Genomic DNA, 15421 nt, shown 5'->3' with positions numbered 1-15421 from the left:
CCAAAACATCAATCAATGCATTTTTGATTATTTGCTTTCTTGTAGCTTGCTTTACTTTCAAGTTATAATGTTTGGCAAATGCTAATAAATCAGGCTTCTTCAACTCATCAAACTTCTCCCAATTTATAGTTTCAAGAAACTCTTCTGCTTTAAACTCTGCCATACTGTACTTTCACGTTCAAGACTTTAGTAAATTAATGTTAACTTTTTTACAGTGTATTTCCCGGACGACGAGCCCCCAATTTTTGTTACGAGTCGTACTTGACTCAAGGCCAAAATCACCTTTTTCCCGAACTCACACGAATGCACAACACAAATACACTGTTTGTTTAAGCTAACAAAATCTAAGTCTTTAATTGAAAACAGAGTATGATTGGTACATATAATAACAATATCGCATATACAATAAAATCACACAATGACAGTTTTACTATATCAGTACTTAACCAGCTGTCTTCTTGTTGGTGATCCTAGAGTTCTTGCAATGTTCTGGACGACTGATGTAATATATCCTTATTCACTTGTCCTGCGAAAATCAGCGAAGTCCATCGTACACTTGCATTTATAAATCCTTGCACATAAAATCCTCATACGAAAATGATGATGCTTCCTCCAATCTCCTTTGCGCTGCTATCTCTACAAATATATCTCCGTGCGCTGCTTTCTCCACGAATGTATCTCCTTGCGCTGCTTTCGCCAGAAATGGTGTTTCTTTCACCATTCTCTCTTTCTCCAGGGAACAGGTTTCTTTAACACAGCTCCGCTGTTTTTTTGACAGATGCGTGGCCTTCACAATCCCAGCAAACTACAGCAATTTGACTGAAGAACTTTTAATCCTTTGATGAGGAAGAGCACGTTTTTGTGCTCGCTGTCTGCTTCGTTGCTGTATTAAAATGAGCTCAATTATTGGCTATATAAACTGGTTAAAATGCACTTTTTTTGAAGCACGAAGACCATCACACACATGTGGAGTTTCTCAATCTCCCACGGCATTCTGTAAAGTCCCAACAAAAACCTCCAGCTTTTTATATCAGTACTCATGCAAAAACCCATCATCTATTAATAAACCATTACTTCAATCACATTTTCACAACATTGCTGCAATCTTGGGATTTCCCAAGATTAATTATACACATTCACATTACATCACTTCCTGGGGTTTTCCTGATGGTGCAATAATGAACTGGGGCTTTCCAAGTTCCAAACATAGCTCTGACTTTGTTTACAATAATTTGGGGAATTCCAAAATACAAGGGGTTTCCCATCTCATGAAATACTTTCAGCTTGTAAACAAAGTTAAATAATTAAATTAAATTAAATTACTCAGGGCACATCACAATACTCATGAATTTGTATTTCTGCATTCCCCAAAAGGTCAACAGGAAGTCTCCAAAGAGGTCACCAGGTATATCGTCACCAAAAGTTATCCACTAGGTCCCCGAAAAGTTATCGGGTAGTTATCCGCTGGTTCCCAAAAAAAGTCATCGGGTGGTTACCCGCTAGTTTCCCAAAACAGTCATCTGGTAGTCATCCGGTACCTATTACCTGAAAGGTATCCACTATTGTTTTCCAAAAACTTATCGGGTAGTCACCCGCTACCTATCTAATTTGCATGTGAAATTTGCCGGTGTCTACCCGGTGACTATCGGGAAGTTATCCGAAAAGGTCTCATTTTTTGACATGAGCAGACACACGTTTTTGTCAATTGTTTTGTAAAATATTTTTGTATATTAGAGGCGTTCCTATAATAGCCGTGTCATGTAATTTCCAGTGATACATCCTGAAAAAGGTTTGTATGATATTTGGCTGAGATTCAATGTTGGTTCATTATGACGTCAATCACAAGTTGTCAGTTTCTTTGGTATCAGTGGAAGGAGGCGACGCATACCTACTCATCGGTACCAAAATCATAGACATCAGACGTTTTTAGCGAACATGTACAGGGCTGTTGAAACTTCCCTCTCCCCTTCGTTTGACGTATTACAAAAATGCTACAGATGAAATAAATTCTAGCAATTTAAAAATATATCCGTCAATCCATTTCTTGATGAAATATATAATAACAATGCGGTATAAAACGCTTTTATAGAATGGATGAAAGTATTTGCTTCGCCGTTGTACGAAATCTTTTATTCCGAATGTAATATATCACAACATTAAACCAGCTCCCACTGAAGAGAAAAAGAATGGAAAGGAATTTCCAGTAAGGTTCAGCAATATAAAGCAGTATGAGTTCTACAAATACCACTGCCGTAAAGGGTAACCATGCAACGATACTCGCGGTAGTTATAATAAGAAAAGTTAAAACTGCCCTCCGCTCAGAAGCCAGTTGTCTTTTTGCGATCACATCAGCAATCTCATTGCTTGAAGTTTTTCTCTTTGAAGTATTAATTATGCGCCGTCTAGCAATATGTAACATCCTAGTATACATGAATACAACATTTAAGATTGGTGTAAAACCACAAATGACAGTTATCCAGAAAAAACCTTGAGTGATATTCGAATCTTGCCGCTCCGACAGTGATGGGAAACATATGAGATAATCTGGGTCCATATACCTTAAAGATAGAGGGAAAATGTATTGAAGGACTGTGATGTAAGGTACAATAATGCCTACAAAGAAGAACATGCAAATAAATGTCCATAAAAATATCACCACGATTTTGGTACGTCGGACAGTGACAATCAGTGGATACCGCAAGGGAGAAACCACAGAGATATATCTTTCAACTGTCACCACAAACAATGACAAGCAACTTATAAGTGACAGCGAGTGAACTGCTGATGCATGTAAGGTACAAAATGAAACAGGTGTTGATATGTAAGTATCTGGGAAATATCCTAGTCCTGCGGATATCGTTACTGGAATCGCTCCAAAGATTCCCAAGGAAAGATCAGCGCAGGTTAGTGATATCAGGAAAATCTTCGTCGTATCTCTCAAGCCGATATTGTTTGTCCGTCGAAGAACGAGTAGGCAGAAGGCATTTCCAAAGACGATCAGTAGTGAAACAATGGTCATACAACAAGATCGAATGACACGATTTATATACGGAGTAGTAACCATGGTTACTGTATCATTTTCACTAGAGATCATCATGAGATATCCCGCTTCTTCGAAGTATGATTTTGAGATAAAAATATTTACAACCTCATGTACATGAACGCAGAGCTTTTTGCTATAAAAGTATCGGAAGTTTGTGTTTGAATGAGATGTTTAGCATACCAAATGGTCTCCTTGGTGATAGCCAAGTAATTACTAGCACGAATACTTTGCATCATAAATAAGATACGAGACTTTGATTAACATGACATTTCGTAGTTTTCACGTAGTTATGATTCCAAATTTTATTCCTGGTTTCCCAATGGTCATCTGCTTCAGTTCAGTTCAGTTCAGCCTCCCCAAAAGGAGAGTTTTATTACATTGTAAATATAGGCCACCGGCCCTTTTCACATCTATAAAATCAATGATTACAATATTTACCAATTTTAGATTTCAACACATACAAACAAAGTCAGTCATTTTTTTCATTACTATATCTGGTAAGCAGTGCATAATGGCAGTATGAAGCAAGTTCTTTTAAAGTGTGTTCATTTGATGAAGTCATAAAACGAAATCTGCTTCAGGCCTGACTAGCGTTTAGGTTTCGTTTTAATTATACAAAATATGATATCAAATAGTCCAGCATTACCATGGTTACTTTCGAAAATAAGCGGGTGTCTCTCGTTTTTTCCTTCGCCTTTTCTAACGTGTGTGTGACCTTTTGGTAATATTACTAACACTTCAATAAGTATTTTGACATGTTTTGCTGGAGTACAATATTGCAATGACTCGGCAAAATATTTCACTATAGATGTATGAAATAATTAGTCATAAAAGTAGACCAGCAAAACCCATTAGTTTATTTTTTTATTCTCAATTCATAAATTCACAAGCGGTTACTAAAGGTCAAATGTCTATTCACACAAACCAAGTAAGCAATTATGTTTAGCATTATCATTAGCATGTATGAGATGTACAGGCTCTATCAATATGATTGGTACCTACCAGTTTTCATGTTTATTGGCAAGCCTGCAGCCTCAAAATGCAACATTAGATCATATTGAAAATTTTCATAATTTAGATTTTACGTCCTTTTACAACATTTATCTACAAATTAAATGAATCTTATGTTGCCTGTTGATGTGGTAGTCTGGTCCATATTCACTGAAAATTGATGGTACCAATCATTTTGATACAACCTGTATGTCATGATTTAACACTAAACACTCGTATTTAAATTCAAATGACGTAAACTAATCGTAGATGTATCCATTACATTTAGTGAAATATTTTAACCCACCACCTTAGCAGTCAAGTTAGCTCAATCGTTAAGGCGTTCGACTATGGTGCGAGAGATTGCGGGTTTGAACCCTGGCGGTGCCTAGTATGCTCTCGTGGAAAATTGAGTTAGCTTGAAATTCCCCTGGACAAGGAACTTACTGCTAGTTGTCTCGTTGTAACCCGTACGAAACTCGGGGAGCTGATCCTGGTTGCGTTGGTTATTAAAATGTCTAGGGTGTGCGCTCTTGTAGCAGCAAAGTCCCTGATTTGTTGTTAAATGGTTTATGGAATGATGTGGGGCCGTAGTGGTCAGCGACAACCTGTAAAGTGTGCTGAGGCTTGTGGATCAACGTCTAGGCGTTGTACCTGTGCGTAGCGCACTACAAATCACTGCGCTTTTTTTTATACAAGGGTAAGGCCGATCGTCATAAAAGGATAGAAAGGAGGGGTTGGTGAAGCCCACCATAGGTAAAATCCATGATTTGAGCCTTTCCGTGTAGACCTGAGATGTCGTCATGCCGATGCGCACATCGTTATTGCGCACTTCACGGCTTTGAAATGCGCAGTAGCGATGTTTACTAAACAATGTGCGCATCGGCGTGACGTCAAATGACGACATCTCAGGTCTAATCGCAAAGGCTTATAGGATTTACCGAAAAAGTCAATTTAGTCTCCTTGTAACTTTCAGGAGAAGGGACATTAGGTCTTTCACATTTACAATCTTAATGCATCCTTTTGACGGAGTACTGACATTCGTCAAAATATTTTATCTTAAAATTTGTTACTAATAAAGTAGTGATAACTAAATTGGCAAAACGTGAGGCTAAATCGATAACCAATTACTATAAGTGTGCGGACCTGCTTGGTTCGGTATTATATATCAATAATGCGAGACATAAACGTCAATATTAGTTTTGCTATTATACTTATTTCCCCAGGATTTGTTATTTCTGTTATCATGGGGTGTTCATAAATAATTTGGCGGAGGTGGGGGTGGGAGAATCTGGTTGGCACTTGCACATCAAAAGAAATTACTGTAAGATAGAACCCTCCATCTCACTGAGAAGGAAACAATATAGGACTAACGACACTATGGTCTAATGTAATGTATAGTAAGCATTACTGTTGGTTTAGCACCAGTGACGTACCAGGTGTCGGGTGTCAGGGGCAAAGATAAGAATATTCAGGAGGACATAATCTTAACCTGGTACTAATGCAAAAAAAATAATGTAACCATTGCGCGTGGAACGCCCGTAAAACTTTCCCTCTCACGCTATATTTCACATTTTTAAAGCTTTTAAGGCTCAGTCAGACTGAAAAAAAACAGACCCCACAGAACATACCCTTCCGACCCCACCAAAGTATTTATAAATCATAAAATGGAAGAAAGTATTTGTTGTCCTGTTGTACGAAATCTTTTATTCCGTATGTAATATATTACAACATTAAACCAGCTCCCACTGAAGAGAAAAAGAATGGAAATGAATTTCCAGTAAGGTTCAGCAATATAAAGCAGTATGAGTTCTATAAATACCACTGACGTAAAGGGCAACCATGCAATGATACTCGCGGTAGTTATAATAAGAAAGGTTACAACTGCCCTTCGATCAGAAGCCAGCTGTCTTTTTGTGGTCACATCAGCAATCTCATTTCGGGAAGATTTTCTTGTTGAAGTATAAATAATGCGACGTCTAGCAATATGTAACATCCTAGTATACATGAAAACAACATTCAGGATGGGTGTAAAACCACAAATGACTGTTATCCAAAAGAAACCTTGGATGGTACTGGAATCTTGACGTTCCGACAATGCCGGGAAACACGCAAGATAATCTGGATCCATATTCAAATTCCTTACCGATAGAGGCAAAATGTAAGGTATCATAATGCCTACAAAGAAAAACGCGCATATAAAGGTCCATACAAATATCACCACGATTTTGGTACGTCGGATAGTTACAATCAATGGAAACCGCAGTGGGTAAACCACAGAGATATATCTTTCAATGGTTACAGCAAACAATGACAAGCAACTAGCAAGTGACAGCGAATGAACAGCTGACGCATGTAAGGGACAAAATGAAATAGGTGTTGATATGTAAGTATCAGGGAAATATCCCAGTCCTGCGGATATTGTCACTGGAATCGCTCCAAAGATTCCCAAGGAAAGATCAGCGCAGGCTAGTGATATCAGGACAATCTTCGTCGTATCTCTCAAGCCGATATTGTTTGTCTGTCGAAGAACGAGCAGGCAGAAGGTATTGCCTAAGACGATCAGTATTGAAACAATAGTCATACAACAGGATCGAATGACACGATTTATATACGGAGTAGTTACCATGGTTACCGTATCATTTTCACTCGAAATCATGATGAGATCGGAGTCTGATACGTAGCTGCGAAAAGTTGTCTTTGAATGAGTAGTGTATCACTATGGACCACAATGGCCTCATCTCAATGGCATAGTTCATCATAGTGCAAAATTGACCTCAAGTTGCAGAGTATGAGTTTCTGTACTCAAATTTGCAAAGGTCATTCAATGATTGTACAAATGCATTGGGGTTTAAGAACTGTGCCCTGATAGTTGAACATGTTGTGGATGTGATGATGTTGTCAATTCCAAGTGGTTTCCTTGGTATTCAAAAAGTAATCAGAAGCACGAGAATCGATAATTGCTCAATAGTTAATAGTTATTAAAAAAAAACTTCGCCCCATGCATAAAAGATACGAGACTTTAATTAACATCAAAGTTCGGTACATATTTAACAAACTAGGGGTAGATACTACCCGCCCCTCCTGATTTTTTCCTGTCGTTGTAAAACTAGCCAATAGAAATACGCCCTGCAGCAAATCACGTGGCTCTACAATATACACCGCCAGACGCTACTTCGTTAGAAAATAAGCTGAATTTATACTCCGTCGTTGAGCGTTTGGAATTTGACCAATAACGTAGCTCGTTTTTCCAATGCAACAAAAGGAGGTCTATCTCACTGGCTAAAACCAAGCGCCATTTCACAACTTGTTTTTCCAGTTCTAGAGTCAAAATCCTATTGTTGCGGTAAGCCTGAGTCCTTCGGCCCCTCGAAACTGTCAAACATGGTGGAACAAACTCGCCATGCGTGAATGTTGAAGAACTAGTGGAATTGACCTACTAGCATGGCAGTTTCTCACAGTTGTTTGATGGGATCATTTATAAGTTTTTCAAACAAAACATCATGTACAACCAAATTTTAGGCTTAAACCGGCTAAAAGTGATATCATGCTGATGTATACAGATGCCTTTGAGTCATTCTCAACTTTAATTTTCACTCTTTTACAAAATTCACTTTTATAGCATATTTTAAAGCTTTTTCGGATATAAAATATATCTATTAATGACAAAATTGGCGATATTTAGTAACTGGAAATTACTCTTTCAACCTTTTAATACAAATAATTCCTTTTACTGTTTGATAAAACATGTTTATAAAATTTCCTTGTTGCTTGTTTCACCTATTCCATCTGTTTAAATAGCAGTATTAATCACCTATCCCTTGCAAATAAAGAAATATGATTTAGGATAAATAGCGCCATCTATAGTGTGCGTTTAGTTAAAAAAAGAAGCCAATTCTATATACATCAAACAACCGTGTTCTGACACAATGATATCGGGATGATGACGCTATGCATGGATGTCTGCAAATATGCTCAAGTAGTTAAATAATGATAAAACATAGTTTTCAATTGCGATATCTCCTCACAACAAGCAGCGCATACCACCGGCTAGTTTACAAGTTGGTTCTGACATTATTCACCCTTCAGAGACGGTACGGAATCTTGGAGTCATCTTGACACTCACATGACATCTGTGGCAGTTTGAACACACATCTCAGATCACCCGCATCTGTCGCTACCTGGACTTTGACACCTGTTTTTAGCGCTATTGGAGAAAATCGCATCCTACCATCTTATCCGAATATAGGGTAGCCAGGGTAGACCGTTCAAATTTGATGAGAATTAGGGGGAGGTTGAGGCTCAGGTACATATTTTCATCCATATTATATTTTTGGATATGGAACTTCAATCGGGAAGGCTGGTGCATGACGGTACAAGTGTGCGACCTCACAGTGTCTTTGTAAAATAAGTTCGCTTGAAATACTCCTGTATAATAATATTGGCCTTACGAGGGCCGGTCAAAAAGTTCGTAGAACTCGGTATGTTACTTTGTCGCACGGTATTGAATTTGGTCTCATTTGAAAGCTTGTTCCTTCAAAACATGACTGCAAAGATATTATATTTTTGCATCACTGTATATGGGCAGGACACTCTTCAGAGGAAGCCTACCTCCATGAATTCACAGGTACTACCAGAAGTGAATGCAGGGTCATCATGGAAATTTCTCCCGACGGTGGTGAAAACTCAAATAAACTTTAACAATGTACAGTTGTTGTAAATGGCAATGAAGTCCTTGGTATTCAACAGCAACGAAATGGTTCTTAGAGTTCAAGAATGGAATAAGCGTCCTTGAAGATCATCCAAGGTCCAAAAGACTTGCTGACGTCACCACTAATGATATACGCGCTGGTACAGTGGCATTGATAAAGAATAAAGAGCCAAATAAGAAAGATGAGATAGCCACAAAATATGACAACTCTGATGAATGTGTTTTCAATATTAATCCATTAACATTTGGGTATCCCAGTGTGTATTCTAGATGGGGTCCCGGAATCTTCATGTACAAAATTGATACCAGTTGACATATTCAGGTCCACACCTTCTATACACTTAAAATGAGGACCAAGGCAAGTTTAATCTATATGTGGCTAAAGGTGATAACTGATAAGGCATACATTAATCACTGGAATTATGAGTGAATTTAGTGGAAGCACCTGGATCTCACACCCCTAAGAAGATCATCATTCGGTCACCGTAGTGCAAGGTCTTCATCGCTGTTTCTGAGATCCAGGGATAGTCTTGATGACAGATCATTTGCCAAATGAAAGTACAATTATAGGCATATATCATACAATTTTTATAGCAAAATTGAGGCAAGCCATCGTGTGAAGAAGGTTGATGGTAGGAATGTGGCTGTTTTAGGATTGTGTCCTGTACGCTATTCTTAGTTTGCCAAGCTGCCATTCACGACAGAGGGGTCAGTTAATTAAACTAACCATATTGTGGTTCAGGCATGGCCTTCAGTTAGTGAAACCTATTTTAGAATTTTAAGTCCTACCTTCATAATACCAGGTTTGCTGGTGACCAATGCTGGTGAGCCTTCACTGAAGAGTGGCTCAAGGAGCTATCGGAAGACTTCCATTTTGTTGACATAGAAGGTTTCAAAAAAATTGCGACGGGTACATTAAGGTATGTATTGACCATGCTCAAGGGAGAGATAGAAAGAAATTGGCTAGTACTCTTTCAAGTACCTTGTTCTACGAACTTATTGACCGCCCCTCGTAATTCCTAAATGGTTTATAGAATGATAAAGACCACAGTGATCAGTGAAAATCTGTAAACTGTGCATACAAAATCACAAAAGTTTTCTCTTACTTCAAACATGTAAAAACACCTTCCTCTGTAATTTCTGCCTCTGACTACAAATAACGTCCATGATTATGTTTGCTCACATATTATCTATTCCACCTCCAGTGACACCTCGTTATATGATTGTCCTGGAAATTTGGTGTACTGTAAGGTACTGTAGGTATTATGGAATCTATTATACAGTAAGCAAAATAATTAAGGTACCAGTTATGTTCACCCCTGTATATCCTAACCAAAGACAGATATGTCATAATTGGAACCAGCCGCCAATAGCTGCATCTGTTAGCTCGAATTTAAGACCTCATTCGTTGAAGTCGTTGAAAAATAAAGACACGACGATCAAAAAACGCAAGTAAGATGCAAATTCAAAAGCTGCAGTTTGCTCCATTACATTTGTACACAAAGCTTTCGTGATCAAGAGCGACGTGCTTCCATTGATTAGCACGTTAAAACAAGCGACGTGCTTTTATTGATTAGAACACAAAAGTGCAAAGTTTGATTTCGTTTAGCTTTTAGATCACTGTTTCTTTAATTCTCAAAAACATCAAAACAAATAAGGTCTTCAATCAAAGCTGAAGAGAACAGGTATTGGCTTCTTGTTTGAATTTTGACATATTTGTCTTTGTTTAGGATATACAGGGGTGAACATAACTGGTACCTTAATTCTTTGGCTTACTGTAGTATGTTACTACTTTATGAAAGGCGAATATGATAGTCATGTTATGTCCCTCCAGTGAATATTTGCTTAGTCCCGACCTAGAGCAATTTGCATGATGAGGTGGTGTAAATTTAATTGGAACAGGTAATGATTACTTATTATTTACAGTGACTTCAGAAAAATCTACAACTCTGTCAGTTATCCATTTCATGATCAAATATAAGAGGATCCTGCGACATAGCAATGTAGTTCCTCACCCATTTAAACAGTTTCATAAAATCGGGCATAAAATGGATGAAAATATTTGCTTCGCTGTTGTACGAAATCGTTCATTCCTAATGTAATATATGACAACATTAAACCAGCTACCACTAAGGAGGAAAAGAATGGAAAGGAATTTCCAGTAAGGTTCAACAATATGTAGCAGAACGAGTTCTGAAAACATTACTGAACAAAAGGGCGACCATGCAATGATACTCGCGGTTGTTACAATAAAAAAAGTTACAACTGCTCTCCGTTCAGAAGCCACTTGTCTTTTTGCGGCAACAGAAGCAATCTTATTGTGGGAGTTTCGTCCCTTTGATTGAGCAATTATGTGACGTCTGGCAATATGTAGCATCCTGGTATACATGAATACAACATTTAGGAATGGTGTAAAACTACAAATGACTGTTGTCCAGAAGAAACCTTGAATCATATTTGTATGTTGCCGTTCCGACAGTGATGGAAAACATACGAGATAATCTGGATCCATAGTCAAATCTTTTGCCGATGGAAATAAAATATACGGTAACGTATTGTCTAGCAACAAAAACACACATAAGAATATCCATAAAAGTAGTGTTACAATCTTGGAACGGCGCACAGTAACAAGCAATGGATACCGCAGGGGATAAACCACTGAGATATATCTTTCAACTGTTATAGCAAACAATGACACGCAACTTACAAGTGACAGAGAATGAACCGCAGATGCATGTAACAGGCAAAATGAAATAGGTGTTGATAAACTATCCATGGAATATCCCAGTCCTGCGGATATTGTTATGGGAATCGCACCAAATATTCCCAAGGAAAGATCAGCGCAGGTTAGTGATATCAGGAAAATCTTTGTCGTATCTCTCAAGCCGATATTGTGTGTCCGTCGAAGAACGAGTAAACAGAAGGCATTGCCAAATACGATCAGTAATGAAACAATTGTCATACAACAGGATCGAATGACACGATTGATATACGGAGTAGTTACCATGGTTACTGTATCATTTTCACTAGAAATCATGATGAAGAATCTCGCTTGTTCAATATGATTTTAAAATGAAATTTTGCAGACGGATGCACATTCACACCTTTTGGCCATAAAGCTTTAAAATATTGGAAATTTGTATTTGAATGCGATGTTTAGCATGCCAAGTGTTCTCCCTGTGACCGCCAGTTAATCAGTAGCACGAAGGTGAGGATTCCTAATTTCAATCAATAAAGGTACCATTACGTGCATACGGTAATTTTAATAACACCGTTATTAAGATAAATATAAAATGTTGACAGAAACTTTCATTCAAGTTTAAAGTGTTTCTATAGACTTAACACATTTCTCCCTTCCTTCCATAAGTATATATATCCATCAACAAATAGGTGCTAAAATGTTAAATTGATTTTGTAGTCTATGTTAATGTCATTATTGTTTTCAGCATTATTGTTTTCAGCAAGTATTCTAGACTGTAAGATGGCGAATAAAGGTGAATGATTTTGACATTAATCAACATCGTTTCCGATTCTGATTGTTATATATAGCGTTACAAAATGCGGCAAGTCAAGCCGTCACAACAACCATGACAACCAGTTACCTCAACATTGTAAATCGCTAGAGTCTGGTGTATATGACACAGTGTCTTTAGTTTACCTTCAGTTATAGCTTGAAATTTTCTTGGGGCAAAGAACTTATTGATAATTGTCCAATTACGAAACTGAGGGAGCTGATCATGGCTGCGAAGGTTTAGAGTATGCTCATGTGCATTTCTTAGCTGCAAGTTCCCGAATTGCTGTTTAATGATTTAATGATACCACTGACGCAAAGGGCAACCATGCAATGATACTCGCGGTAGTTAAAATAAGAAAAGTTACAACTGCCTCCGCTCAGAAGTCAGTTGTCTTTTTGCGGTCTGACCTATGCAATGCATTAACAGCTGCTATCGGTATGATAGCGCTGATGGGTTGGTGCCAAGATAGTTGTTATCCTCTCGTTTGAAGCTCAGCCGATTTTGTTTAGAGGTAATTTGACCAGGTAGAGCATTCCAAAGGTGAGCTGAGGATGAAAGGAGTGACCTCTGGTGGCTGACCAAGATAGATCTTGACATTTTGACGGCTTGGTCGTGGGATCTGACAGAGCGCCGCAGACGAGGATCGATAATCATACGATCTGGTAACAGATGTGGTAACACAGGAGTTTGGATAAGATTTCCTTTCTCATACAAATGTATGGTCCCCCGTAATTAAAGCTTGTACCGGGTTAAAAATTCAGATATTTTGAAAAGAATAAGTAATTGAAACATAGAGCAAGTACTGAAATCATAGCTTTTATACTTTTTGATATATGACGCTAACTAGTTCATCTCCTATATCTACAACACAGCGCTACCAGTACGGGTCAATTGCCTATTGTGAGTGCCCCTGTGTTGTGTGCATGCATGTAGTTAACAATAACTGCATGATGGAATGGTAATTAAATGGATTCAGTTGCAATTAGTGGTGGCGTAATCCCTTATTTTTCTTAATTTGACTGGTCTAACATAATTTTCTTTTATGAGTAATAGAATAACATAAACTGAAGATATAAAGAGCCTTAGCCTTTGACTAATAAAGTGGTATCCTGGGCGAGTACCATAATCAATATCACGCGTGAGGCTTGCGCAATTAGGAAACTATACACTTGACTTCGATTTTACCAGACTTGTTTGACGTAGGTATCTTAGATTCATCAGTATCACGCGTGAGGCTTGCACAATTAGGAACTCTATACATGAAGTTGCTGTATACCTGACTTCGATTTGACGAGACTTGTTTGAAGTCGGTGGTTTTGATAATCAGTATCACGCATGAGGATATTGTGCGCAATTTGGTGATTCTATCCGTGACTTTGATTTTACCACCACACGTGTTTGTCGTGACTAATCAATCATACTTGAGGCTTGCACACTTTTGTAAGTTTACTTCGATCCATTGCCCATTATCAAGGTTAGCAACTATTTTAAACTGTTGCGATTTGGTAGTTCACATCATGTTGCGAATGGTAGTGAGCTTTGACAAAAACGGCATTGATCATTTCATAGCGAGCGTGTAGAAGAATTCAAATATCACAGATATACTTTTCTAGGGAGGGGTTTAACGCCCAATACTTTTGTTTTGATAGATTATTGTCCTTAACTCAAGCATTAACCGCAAGACGTATTGAAATACAAATACAATTCATCAATAAAATATGTGACCCCTCAGCACAACTGAGCCTGGATGTCGCCAGTGCCACTATTGAGATATGCTCCATCGAACTTAACAATAAACAATAGGAAACAAAGGATTTATTGACTGTTTTATTGATTTTTCACTACTTAAATGTCAAGTACTATAGACATGATATACATCATTTTAAAGCTAATTTCAAGCAGAATATTTTGGTTGAATATCTCAAAAATGATGATTGGCGACTTCAGGGCTCAGTTGTGCTGAGGGGTCACATATGATCTCCCCAGAGGTGTCCTCAGCTTTGCCGTTCGCTCTGCCATTGATTTCCTACCAACATTCAGCAACCTCAAAACGTGGGAAAAAAGGGTCCAAACTGGGTGTAAGTTCAATCATGAGACCTTGCTCCACGCTCTGAACAACTGCCCCGTGTCACTAAATCAAGGTAGATACACCTGGCGCCATAACTCCATCCTCAAACACACCCTTAAAGCGTTAACCGGTCATGATAATAACAATATCCTCATCTTCAGCGACATTTCGGGCTTCACCACAACAGGGGGTACCCTACCAGTTAATGTCATTGTTTCTAAACTGAAGCCTGACATTGTCATCCAAAATAAGCAGGACAATTCCATCCATCTTGTTGAGTTAACTGTGCCATTTGAAACCAACATATCAAAAGTCCATGAGCGAAAACAAACGAAGTACCTTGACCTTGTGTCCGACATTTCAGATAATGGGTTTACTTGTGATTAGACATGTTTTGAAGTCGGATCACGTGGGCTCATTACTCAGGAAAATGTTGGACGCATTGTCGAGATATTTTCTTTTGTAGGCAGAGCCAAACCGTCCAAGAAATTGATGAAAGAACTCGATCTACACGATCTAGAATGCTAGGCAGGAGCCGGCCTGGGGCTCCGAAGATCAGCCCCACATCAGTTTGTGATCGCACCCGCCGCCCTGCCATTTTGTTGGGTTCTTTCAGTCCTGCTTGGTATTCCTGGTGTGTTCTGCTTGTTTGTATATTCTTGTGTATTTTTGCTAATAATATGTCACCCTGCATTAATTTGTCCTGGATTTTTGTTCCTCCTTGTATTCTTGCATTGCTTATATTTGTATTTTGCATTCCTAAATAAAGGTTGATATAACACAACGTAGGTCCTGTGGTTCCTAAGTTATGTAACTTGTAAAGAGGGCTGAAACAACATCACCTTTGTAAAACGTACATAACTCATAAACAACAATAAATCAAGCAAGTTTTCAAAGTATATGATTTGAAGAATGAACTTTTGCAAACCATCAACTAGGTGTTATTATTCAATAATATATTGATTTAGATTAGTAAAATTAACACTTTATATAATCAAAATTTTAGACACTTTTATTATACGTATGTGCGTGTCGGAGGTGAGCATGACCTACCAGTGTTTGCACTCAAATGTTGAGACAAATAAAGCTGAAAC

General features: G+C 38.1%; 2 protein-coding genes across 2 annotated transcripts; both read right to left on the bottom strand.

Moving 5' to 3' along the window:
- Nucleotides 1–2083: 2083 nt before the first annotated feature.
- LOC140172498 (trace amine-associated receptor 9-like) lies at nt 2084–3064 on the bottom strand. Its single transcript, XM_072195644.1, has one exon. The coding sequence runs from the start codon at nt 3062–3064 to the stop codon at nt 2084–2086; it is 981 nt and encodes a 326-aa protein (XP_072051745.1).
- A 1979-nt stretch (nt 3065–5043) lies between these two features.
- LOC140172497 (uncharacterized) lies at nt 5044–11520 on the bottom strand. The gene is made up of 3 exons (XM_072195643.1): nt 11291–11520; nt 10799–10873; nt 5044–5101 (listed from the first exon to the last, which is right to left on the bottom strand). Exons 1-3 carry the CDS (start codon nt 11518–11520, stop codon nt 5044–5046), a joined length of 363 nt encoding a protein of 120 aa, XP_072051744.1.
- Between the last annotated feature and the right edge of the window lie 3901 nt (nt 11521–15421).

This window comes from Amphiura filiformis, chromosome 16 (genome assembly GCF_039555335.1).
Source record: "Amphiura filiformis chromosome 16, Afil_fr2py, whole genome shotgun sequence".
Taxonomy (NCBI): Eukaryota; Metazoa; Echinodermata; class Ophiuroidea; order Amphilepidida; family Amphiuridae; genus Amphiura; species Amphiura filiformis.
The sequence above is the reverse complement of the archived record's forward strand: the minus strand, read 5'-3'. Positions and strand labels throughout refer to the sequence as shown.

What these genes read in the sequence shown, in the direction of transcription:
- LOC140172498 (XM_072195644.1), bottom strand. Translation starts at nt 3,064, where the DNA reads ATGGTTACTACTCCGTATATAAATCGTGTCATTCGATCTTGTTGTATG.
- LOC140172497 (XM_072195643.1), bottom strand. Translation starts at nt 11,520, where the DNA reads ATGGATAGTTTATCAACACCTATTTCATTTTGCCTGTTACATGCATCT. An exon ending in TTGCTAGACAATACGTTACC is followed by an intron (nt 10,874 to 11,290) that starts GTATATTTTATT and finishes TTTCCTCCTTAG; the next exon opens with TGGTAGCTGGTTTAATGTTG. An exon ending in ACAGCGAAGCAAATATTTTC is followed by an intron (nt 5,102 to 10,798) that starts ATCCATTTTATG and finishes TTTATTAGTAAC; the next exon opens with AAATTTTAAGATAAAATATT.